Source organism: Dendrobium catenatum, unplaced genomic scaffold (genome assembly GCF_001605985.2).
Source record: "Dendrobium catenatum unplaced genomic scaffold, ASM160598v2 fragScaff_scaffold_1608, whole genome shotgun sequence".
Classification (NCBI taxonomy): Eukaryota; Viridiplantae; Streptophyta; class Magnoliopsida; order Asparagales; family Orchidaceae; genus Dendrobium; species Dendrobium catenatum.
In genome coordinates this window covers 2,839,673-2,851,778 of record NW_021320070.1, presented here as the reverse complement: position 1 = coordinate 2,851,778, position 12,106 = coordinate 2,839,673, and the positions used below count along the sequence as shown (strand labels likewise).

The 12,106-nt window shown below is 35.8% G+C and overlaps 1 protein-coding gene across 1 annotated transcript in view; it reads left to right on the top strand.

Annotated features, from left to right (window-relative positions):
* LOC110114478 (nudix hydrolase 10) overlaps positions 1–12,106 on the top strand; it is a 39,055-nt gene that overhangs the window by 1,660 nt on the left and 25,289 nt on the right. Inside the window, exons 2-3 of the mRNA XM_020847366.2 lie at positions 7,015–7,232; positions 9,077–9,142. Of these exons, the coding sequence (XP_020703025.2) occupies positions 7,015–7,232; positions 9,077–9,142 (284 nt within the window). The remainder of the gene's footprint in view (positions 1–7,014; positions 7,233–9,076; positions 9,143–12,106) is intronic.

Here is a 12,106-nt window from a genome sequence, read left to right as displayed (position 1 = left end):
ACCCGAACCCGACGGGTTGACCCGAATTGACACCCCTGTAGAATCCATAAGAAGAGTTCAACTTGGAAATAACAACTAATGAAAGTAAACTAGAGAAACAATTTCATAAGCAAAACAACCTAAATCAAAATACAAAATGCGATAACTGCTACTGAGAAGTCTACTCCTATAGTCTACTTAGCAAAATGATCGAACTTTTTATAAGAATTGTTTTATAATGAATAAATTTGACATTTCAAACTCAATAAGCATGAATGATATGCTACTGGAAGACTATAAAAGTGGCACGATGTATAACATAATAGCATTATAACCATCATGTCATTAATTTTAAAATAGTGTCTAATGGCATCATTGAAAGATTTACAATGTGATTATATTCATGATTATTTTTATGAAAACAACAACCAATGCACTTCTATGCTAATATGTCGCTACATCAGTCATCAGGTGTACTCATATACATCTATAGTAGGCTTATCAGTCGTTTGTCATGATTTCTTATATCTGTATATATATTTAAAGCATATTTTTCTATACATCTTAAAACTAGTAAGATAATCATGGAAATGCAATAATTTCTGTGTAGCCATCAGCCTGACTATCCAATGTCAAAATGGGCTTTACAGATCTACACACCATTGCAAATTGGCATACATATTCTATACACCATAAACAAGTATTTAATAGGTATTGTATAATCAACGACCAATGCTATTTTTATAATAAAATATGATTTGCAAAAATAAAATTTATGATATTCAACATAGGCAGCATGTATAAAAATACGTCTTGCCACTACATGAATCATTTTGATATTAAAAAAATTATATTACTAAGTATGAATCTATTACAAATATCAATGATATTGCTCTTTACCAGGGGCGGAACCAGCCCTAATTTTCAGGGGGGGCAAACTTATGAGACATATATGTCGGGGATTCAAGGGGGCAGTGTCTTCTGGCGGGGTTCGACCTGTTGGGGGCAATTATCTAAAGACCATAGTATTTTAAAATTTTTAGGGGGGGCAATTGCATGAAAACCCTTGTAATAAAGACTAAAAAATGAATAAAAAGGGTAAATTACCTAAAAAAATCATATAAAAAAATTTAAAAAAAAATTTGAGGGGGGGCAACTGCCCCCCCTGGAACCTAAATGGTTCCGCCCTTGCTCTTTACAAAGAAAGTTACTTTTACCCCTAACCTTAGAGGAAATGATATGAAACTCCAACTTTAGTTGATATCCAAACAACAATACCAAATAAACTCAACTCGAAGGTCTTCCATAATATTAACTCCCAGTCAATTATGCACAACGATAGGCATGGAAAACTAACGATTCGTTAAAATAAATACAACATAGACAACATAGGTTCTCTCAATCAACCGAGGTTAATTAATAATACAATGAAGTAGATCCCATTAATCATTAGTTTAACCATATCATTTAATCTACTCGTTTGGTTTAAATCAGGATTACTGCAATTCTATTGCCAAATACGAATAATTCCAAACATTTAAATAAAATTGAAATTAATTAAATCTAACCTAAATAGTTGACCATAATAAAACAATTAATTTAATCCATCTAATCTAACCATAACACAACCTACAACAACAACAACAACATCAAGTCTTTATCCCACTATGTGGGGTCGGCTACATGAATATTTTTTCTCCATTGTGTCATATTAAAAGTCAAATTCTCATTTAAATCTAATAGAGAAAGATCATTTCTAATATTTTCTAACCAAGTCTTTTTAGGTTTCTAACCATAACACAACCTAATTACAAAAAAAAAAAAAAAATAAAATAAAATAAAATAATTTTGATAGATCTATAGTTGTTTTAATACTAAACAAAATATTGATCAATGAATAAGTGCTCGAACAATGAAGAGGCATCACTAAAAAGGTCTTGATATCACAATTGTTGTAATAAATAATTGAAATTACATAAAATGATTAAAACAATAGATTATTTAATCTTTAAAGTAAAGAGAAAAGAAGGGGAGCAGAGAAAGACAGAGAAGGAGAGGAGGAAGATGAGACTCAGTGTTGCTGAAGGAAGGGACTGAGAAGGAGAAGGTATAATTGGTGGTTCTCAGTTGAAGGTGGAAGAAAGCAAGGGTTTGGTTGAAGGGAATTTGATGGTTATAGAGGAAAGAATGAAGATGTAATAGCCCAAACTCTTAATTATCAAGATATTGTTCGCTTTGTCCTAAGTGTCTCACGATTTTGTCTTATTGGTGTAACTTCCCAGGAGGTCACTCATTCCAATATTACTATGGGATGAGCACGCTTAACTTTTGAGTTTCTTAATGAATATTCAATCATTACACCAAAAGACACATTGATGTTTAAAAGTTTAGCTTCTTTTTTACTTAAAATATTTCACAATCTCCTCCACTTAAATAATTGATGTCATCGTCAGTATATTTATCCCAGAATCATCCACCAGTTAGATACGATTCTAGAAGTGACCCTTGCCATATAGCACTTTGTCTCATACAGGGTTTAGGAGGTGGCTTCCATAACATAACACTTTATCTTGTATGACACTTAGTTCCTATCTTTCGACTGATGTATTGTTCTGATACCATTTGTAACAGTTCAAACTCTTAACTATTGAGATATTGTCCGATTTTGCCTAAGAGCCTCACGATTTTGTATTGTTGGTGTAACTTCCCAGGAGGTCAGCCATACAAGGATTTCTCCAAGATAAGCACGCTTAACTACGGAGTTTCTTAATGAAATTCCGACAATTACACCAAACGACGCCTTAATGTTTAAGAGTTTAGCTTTTTTTTTTTACTTAAGGGATTTCATAGAAGAAGCCCTAGCAATCTCTTTAAAAGGACGTGTTGAGGCGGCAAAGGATGCAAGATCATGTGCGAAGATTGGGCTTAATGGGGTTTGGTGATTTACGAGATAGAGGAGGGCGAGGGTTTTAGAAATTTGCATGAAGTGATTCTGTCAGGGCTAGTTTAGCTGTTAGCTCAGTTCAGGCACTGGTTCACTACACTCGCCCAATGAGGATGTTGCAGCTTTCAAGCTAAAAGTAATGGGCTTTTTAAAAGTAAATGGTTCAAATTGTTTTTTTTTTGTTGAGTCAATATTTGCAGCCACTCTTACATACTTGGCTTGAGATTTTTCCTTGTTGTTTGAGATTTACTTGTGGGTTTTTTCCCTTTTTAGATTTTTGTACGGAAGAAATTGCTTCACTCTGCTATTTAATTGTTCACTGCCATCTATTTCTATGTACGCTTAGATTTGAATGGTGGAAATCTGATAATTGACACACAATGTTATTATCTTATAACAAATTTACATTATTGAATATCAATATGATATGTGCTCAAATGGACGATCTGAGTTTTTTGTTTGTCAGAGTGAACAGTGAGAATTTCTCATATATACATAGACAAGTGAGAGTTGGCATGGCTTAGTACAATTGGTAATTTGGTTTCCTAATGGATTATGAATACATGGAGAACACCTTCATTTTTCTCTATGAGAATGTTGCGAAATATATTTTTTTTGCTGAAAGATGTGTTTTAGAAACAATTTTTTTGCTAAAATTTTTTTGAATATGATTTCAGCAATTTCAGAAACCAATTACAAGAAAATCAAGAATAAAACACACAAGAACACTTTTTTTATTGAAAGTTTTATGAAAAAAAATACAAGATACAAGTTGATCTTCAATTGGAGAGGAAGATCTGACTCTCCCAAATCTCTACCCGCCGGCTAGAACCCAAACACCCTAAGAATAATCAAATTTCAACAAACCACACAACCCTAACTCTAGGAAAACCCCCCTACGTAAAGCATATAATAAATGGCAAATACCCAAACAACCCTCCCACAATTTCCTCCCAAATTTGTCATATTTTCTTAATTATTTCGCTCCCAAATCAGCCCTCAAATTAGCCTCCAAATCTGCCCTTGTCAATTAGAAAATATTTCCCAATTCATCCCCACCAAATCAGCCCTCAAATCAGCCCTCTTCAATTAGGAAGCATTTCATAATTAATCTCATCCAAATCAGCCCCCCAAGTATGCCCTATTCAATATTTCAATTAGAAAATATTTCCTAATTAATCCATTTCAAATCAATCTCCAAATCTTCCTTCAATTAAGTAATATTTCTTAATTAATCCCCTCCAAATCAGTCCTCAAGAGCCGGTCCAGGAAAGGACTGGCAGGACTAGTCTAGGAGGGACCCGATTTAACAATACCCACCTCCAAAGACCCACCTTGTATGCAAGGTAAAAAAATAGCTCCCTCCTTAATTTCATCGTCATCACAAGCAGTGAGAATTTGGAAGTTCGGTCATTACAGTTGTGCTCTGCTGTATACCTCTCCTCACATCTGAAACATAGTCCATTTTCCCTCTTCTCTTGTAGTTCTATTTCTGTGAGCTTCTTGAAGTTTTCCCAGGACCTCCTCCTATAGTCTTCTTCTTTGTAGTCTTTCTAAGAGCACCCAATATCAGCTCCTTGGATGCCAAAAAGGTTGTGGTCATCTTGTACGAACCTCCTGAGCTGCTATCTCCAGCCTCTCTCTCTCCACTAACTGAGCTAGCTCCATAGCTTCTCCCAAATCACAAGCCCTCATCACTTTAACTGCTGCATGAATCTCTTGTTTGAGCCATTTCATAAAGTTCCCCTCCAGTACAATCTCCGGAAGCTGATCCAGTCGGTTGGCTAGGTGCTCAGATTGCTCACGGTACTCCACAACTATTTCCTCATGCGTTAGAGCGAAGAACTGCTCATAGAAATTCCCTCACCTGCTGGTTCAAAAACTTTCCAACAAACAATCCTTAAACTCCCTCCAGGTCCGTATGGGTCTCCTTGTATCCCTCCATTAGTACCATGCCAACAGTTTCCTCTCTAAGCACATCCCGATCGCCGTCAATCTCTCCTCCTTTGTCAATCTATTGACGGTAAAGTACCTTTTCATCATATATATCCACCCATGTGTATCACCTCTCTAAAAAATAGGCATATTCAACTTTCTCACCCTTGGATCTCCTCAGTTCCCCCTATTTCCTCGATAATTTCTCATTCCCCAAAAAGGTGGTTCCCCCCAGTGTCCCAATCACCCCTTCTACGCTCGTACCAAAACCTTTCCTCAAATTTTCATATTCACCTTTCGAATTCAGCACCCATTGGATCATAATCATCAATCTCCTTTCAAATTCAGCACCCCTTCGATCATAATCAGCTCATTTCCTTTCAAATTCAACACCCCTTCGATCATAATTGGCCCATCCATTTTCAAATTATGTTCCTCTCATTTCAAATTCAGCACCCTTCTTTCACGCCTGACCTCCTCACGCCTATCCCCATACCTCTACTCAGTCCTCCTTAAGAATAGGCTCTAGGGAAGGCATTATATCTTCTCTCTCTAGAATCTTCACCTCCTAATCTTCCCTTTGCCTTATCGGATTAAGATTTTTCACATTTTCTTGGTTGCTGGTGGCTTCCCTTGCCTCCGACGACACCATTTTTGGTTGGCCCTTGAGTAACTTCTTCAACATGTCCTCCAAGATGGAAAAATTTCCATCAATCTTCTCGTGGACGGCTGAAATTTGACTTTTAAAATATGAAAGTTGAGTTTGGATATTAAAAATTTCATATTTCAATTGCCCGATCTCACCTTTCAATACTTCTACCGTCCTGCCATGGGTACCCGAATTTAGGCTCCACTAGCAAAAAACAACTTTGATATGCATTTGGCCTCCAAACAGCAAAAACAACAAGATCGGAGAGGAAACTCAGCCCTGGAAAGTGCTATTATACCAATTTGATAGGAAATGCTTGTAGAAATGTAGGAAAAGCCTTGGCTGAAATTTGGTTTCAGCAATTTCAGAAAACCAACAACAAAAAAATCAGGAATAGAACACACAAGAACACTTTTTTATTGAAAGTTTTATTAAAGAAAATACATGATACAAGTGGATCTTCAATTGGATAGGAAGATCCGGCTCTCCAGAATCTCTAGCCGCCGGCTAGAGCCCAAACACCCAAGAACAATCTAATTTCAGCAAATCACACATAACCATAACCCTAGGAAAAACCCCCTACTTAAATCTTACAATAAATGACAAATACCCAAATAACGCTCTTCCAATTTCCTCCCAAATATGTCATATTTTATTAATTATTTCCCTCCAAATCTGTTCTCTTCAATTATGAAATATTTCCCAATCCCCTCCAAATCAGCCCCCAAATCTGCTCTCTTCAATTAGGAAACATTTCCTAATTAATCTCCTCCAAATTAGCCCTAAATTTTCCCATTCAATTAGGAAATATTTCCTAATTAATCCCACTCAAATCAGTCCCTAAATCTGTCTTCTTCAATTAAGAAATATTTCTTAGTTAATTCCCTCCAAATCCCCCAAGAGCCAGTCCAGGGAAGGGCCGGCAGGACCGGTCCGGGAGGGACCTGATCTAACAGAATATTGGGTCCTTGATAATTGATTCAATTTGATGACTAATTTTTGGTGTGAAATATGTATAGGTCATGTACATAGAGTGAAGATGATAGTTCTGTCTTACCGATGACTAGTAATTGTACTTTTGCATTCAAGTTTATAAATAGTGTAAATTAGTTGCAGATCTATCAAGTTTGTCATATGTTGCAATTGGCCCTATCTTGTTGGAGCAAATCCAGCTAAAATCCTAAGTTTTAGCTGTTACACATTTAGCTCCATTTGTTTGTGTCATTTAACTGTCCTATTAGTCTGATATTGCCCTTCATTTGTAGTTTTTTGTTGTTGGTAAACTTTTGGTTAATTTGACGTTTTCATCAGAAAGCAAAACATAATTTAAGTAAAAAATAATAAGCTGTATGGATTAAGCTAAATGTTTTTTTTACAGCAATTGTCGAACTTGCACTTAATCCGTGCAAATTGGTTCATATTTTATTAACCTTTGTACAATTATTTTCTAAATAGTATATCCAAAATGATATGTTTAGTTGTCTTTTTCTTTTGCAACTTTTACCAGATTTCATGAGAAGAATCTCAAGCCAGTCGAATGAAAAGTTTGCCTCAGCCTCAGCAAATGCATCATCCCCTTTGTCAGCTTTGTTGTCTGATGCTGAGATTCTACCCGGAAGAAGTGATGATCATGGAGGAGTAGTTGTTGAAATGAATGGTGCTCCGATGAGCTCTGATTCTTTTCTTTCTTTGTTAAGGGCATCAATATCAAAATGGAGGCAACAGGTGAGTGATTCAATCATGACTTGCAAGCAAGTGAAGTAATTTCACGCTGTCCTTTTAATATTATTTTAAATATCGTCCAGTGATATTTTACAATCAGCACTTCTAAATATAGCTAAAGCTCTGTTGTCATTTTGATTTATAGAAGACAACAATTAATTTCTACTTAATTATTACTTTATAAGCTATTTTGCTGGAATGTTGCAGCCTGTTATTAGACTAGGAAACAAAAATCATGAGCAAACAAAAAACAAGTTTATCATTCTGGTTTAAAAGCTTTAATGGTTGAAAGGCAATTACCAACATCATGGATCCATAACCATATCTTAAAAAAATTATTCATTTTCATGGAACCCTCCTTGTTATTTGTTCTTATTGATAGCTGTTTTTGGGGTTAAAATCATGTTTTTTGTCATCCTTTTATGCTTTCTTAACTTTCTAGATTAGACCTTACCTTTTTCATTACTTACTCTTGCATGAAAATTTCATCTCTTCATCCCTACCTTCCAACCTCATCAAGCTGGAAAAGCAAAAAAAAAAAAAAAATGTCGAAGTGGCTCTAGGTGATCATTTTTGTCCCAGTTATCTAATGTGTTCAAGTCAATCCATTGACTTCTCAAATGTGATCCAAAGCAGCATCTTTGTTGGATTATTTTAGATTAGATTTGAGATGTTAATAGATTAAATTAGATTTGAGGAGTCAAGGGTTGGATATATTAAATAATTTAGGATTGAATAACCCCTCGTTGATAGTCTAGGGATCATTTTAACATTTTTCTTAACTGAAAATGTTATTCTGTCTATTATACGTTAAGAAATAAGAATGAGCCTCCTCCCATTATCACAATGGAGGCAACAGGTGAGTGATTCAATCATGACTTACAAGCAAGTGAAGTAATTTCATGCTGTCCTTTCAAATATTATATTAAATATCCTCCGGTGATATTTTACAACCAACACTTCAAAATATAGCTAAAGTTCTGTACATTTTGATTTATAGAAGACAACATTTTATTTCTACTTAATTTTTACTGTATCAGCTATTTTGCTGGAATATTGCAGCCTGCTATTAGACGAGAAAAAGCAAGTTTATCCTTCTTGTTTAAAAACTTTAATGGTTGAAAATCAATTACCACCATCATGGATCCAGAACTATATCTCATTGTCATGGAACCCTCCTCATTATTTGTTCTTATTTATAGCTGTTTTTGGGGTTAAAATTAAGTTTATTGACATCCTTTTGTGCTTTCTTAACTTTTCAGATTAGACATTACCTTTTTCATTACTTACTCTTGCATGAAAATTTTATCTCTTCATCCCCACTTCAACCTCATGAAGCTGAAAAAGAAAAAAAAAATGTCAAAATGGTCTTTACTCTTTAGATTATTTGTAGGTGATAATTTTTATCTCGTTATCTAATGTGTTCAGTTCAATTCATTGACTTCTCAAGTGTGATCCAAAGCAGCATCTCTGTTGGATTATTTTAGATAAAATTTGAGGTGTCAATAGACTAGATTAGATTTATGGAGTTGATGGACTAAATTGGATATATTAAATAATCTGCGTCTAAGCTGACCCCTCTTTGATAGTCTAGGGATCATTTTAATCTTTTTCTTAGCTAAAAAAAATTGTTCGGTCAACTATATATATTAAGAAGTAAGAATGAGGCTCCTCCATTACTGTTGATTCAGAATTTTGTATTCAACCTTGTTTAAAGGTAAACTCTACTTATCTAGGATTGTATACCGTTACTTTATACTTATGCCAAACTGCAGGATTTATTAATCCAGAAGTCTTTTATGATGATGCCTATTGGTAGTATATTTCAAGATTTTTTTTTTCTCCAGGGGAAGAGAGGAGTTTGGTTGAAATTGCCCATTGAACATGCAAATCTTGTCCAACCTGCTGTTCAGGTAGCTAATCTTCAAAAATGACTCGTTAATCTCATCTGAGATAGGAAAACTTGTATTTATAGTTATGAAGGTTTACTTTAGTGAACGTCTTTGAACGATCTTTCACTTTTTAAAATATAAACTGTCACTGGCTGGACTTGGCTTTCAATTTGTATTAGAATTGTTAGAATTCATAGAATTGGATAGGGAAAAAGGATTCTATATTATTACACAAATTTATCCCTATTTATAGATCTATGCATGATATCTTAATAAAGAAACAAATAAATACAAAATTATTCATAATTGCGCTAATATAATCCTTCCTAAATTAGCCACCCGAAAATGGAAGGAGATTGGCGTAATCCAAGTGAGCCTCTCACGGATCGCCATCCTTGGCCGTGGGATCAAGGGCCAAAGGGATGGTTGTGATTTTAACACTCCCCCTCAAGATGGGGAAAACAGATCAATCATTCCCAGCTTGGTAATTAGTCCAGTAGAATTATCAAGTCCCTTAGTGTACCATAGTCTTCCATTTGGTAAAAACAGTGGGAGTATTAGCTTCAACGATAAATGATAGCGATGAAGGCTATATCAATCAAGCCTATAAGGGCAGCAATGAAGGCTGCGTTGAACAATAACCATCAAGATACCGGAAACGACAATAAAGGTCGGTGGTGGGACAGCATAGAAGGTTGATTAATTATCCTTTAGGTTATGTCTCCTTCTCAGTTTTGAAGGGAAAGTCGGCAATGAAGGCACGACAATATATAGCTAAATTATGGCAATGAGGGCCGGAGGTGGGAACTTACATTCCTCATAATTCCAGCAATAAAGGCCGGTAGAAGGACTAATATTCCTCATAATTCTGACAATGAAGGCCGGCAGTGGGAACCTATATTCCTCAAAATTTTGGTAATTTTGATAGTAATGAAGACTATCTGTTTGATTCTCGATAGCAATGAAGGCTTCCAAAAAATAAGATCCCTCCGATCTTTAGTTACAGCAATAAAGGCTGATGTTTTTTTTCCCTTTTTTTGTATCAAAAATCTGTGATGAATTTTCTTCAAACATTGTGATATCACAAGACTACTTTTAATTATATCAGCAATGAAGGCTGATTATATCATCAATAAAGGTTGATTTGATTATATCAGCCATAAAGGCTGATATTAGGTCTTAATCAGATCTCAAATCTGATTTAAGACTTCTTGCTGTTATCAGACCGTCCAAGATAATCGAGAGGGGCGTCTCGGTGGATCTGAGCGGAACAGGAAAATCGAAAGGAGCTTCCGATCAAACCGAGCGTCTGCGAACAACTTCTTCCGAGTGTCCGAGCGGCTTCGTAGGTGCGGCTTCGCTTCCGCAAGCTCCGTCGTTCGTCTTGGGCTTCGTTCACAACCTTTGTCCGCAAGCTTCGTCCGCAAGGGCTTCATCCTGGTTGTCCGCAGAGCTCGACTCCTGTTGTCGATTCTTCCAAACAGATCAGTCCTGCTTGCGATTCTCTCAGGCGACTTCGTCTCGAATGTCTGTGGCAATCTTTGGGGTTACACAGGTAACTGAAGCGGATGGAGGTAGGATCGTACGTGGAAGCCGAAGCCACTGGCCTGCCGACTGGGCTGGTGACGAACGACGATGGGTTTGGTCTACACGATCCCATCGACCCTTCCCAGCAAGCTCCCGTCGCGACTTCCGCACTTCCCGTATGTCGCAATGTAGGCATCCTCCGATCTCTTCTTCTTCTTCTTCTTCTTCTTTTCTCCTCCGAAGATCTACGATTGTTCTTCAAAGACAATGAAGACCATTGGCTCTGATACCATGTTAGAATTCATAGAATTGGAGAGGGAAAAAGGATTCTATATTATTACACAAATTTATCCCTATTTATAGATCTATGCATGATATCTTAATAAAGAAACAAATAAATACAAAATTATTCATAATTGCGCTAATATAATCCTTCCTAAATCAGCCACCCGAAAATGGAAGGAGATTGGCGTAATCCAAGTGAGCCTCCCACGGATCTCCATCCTTGGCCGTGGGATCAAGGGCCAAAGGGATGGTTGGGATTTTAACAAGAATCTAATTTGATTTTATTGTTTTGTTTGTGGAAAAAACTTTGTATGTTCAAAATTCCTTTGAAAACATTTAAGATAAACCAACCATGTTTGACTTTCAGGGATGCCAAAAGATCCTTGTTCCAAAAATGCCTGTTTTTTAACTTATTCAGTTTTTCAACAATTTTTTTACATTAGGTTAAGTGTTGCAGAAATGAGGATGCTCAGGTGAATGAGTGGCTTTACTCTTAAAGATAGGATACAAAACGAGCATATATGTGAAAAGGTTGGAATAGCTCCAGTGGAAGATAAGATTAGAGTGAGTTGCCTTAGATGGTTTGGTCACATAAAACGGCGGCCTTCTGATGACCCGGTTAGGAGAGTAGCTATATTAGATTTGGCTTATATTAAGAAAGGTTGAGGAAGGTCTAAAAAGACTTGGTTAGAAAATATTAGAAATGATCTTTCTTCATTATATCTAAATAAGAATTTGACACTTAATATGATACATCATGTAGCTGACCCCATGGAGTGAGATAAAGGCTTGATGTTGTTGTTGTAGGAAGTTTTGTAATAGGAAAAGCATACATGTTGGTTCTCTTGTTTGATATACTTGATTATTGACGGTAATTACCAACTGACCTTTCGTTTTTTTGGTATCAAGTTTCTAGCTCAATAATTCTGTAGAAGTTCGAACTCTTCTTCCATTACTATGGATTGTTGCTTAGGGCCTTATGTATAACGTTTTCTTGGTTGGTGGATGATCTTTCGTCTCTAATATATCTTGTATTCCTGTACTTTGTAAAAGTTATAATGTGAGAGCAAAAAGAGTCTTCAACATCATACTTTTGAAATATAAGTATTTATCCAAAGCCAATACATATCAATTTTTTATCTTTAATTGTTAGGAGATGTTTGAGATGGAGAG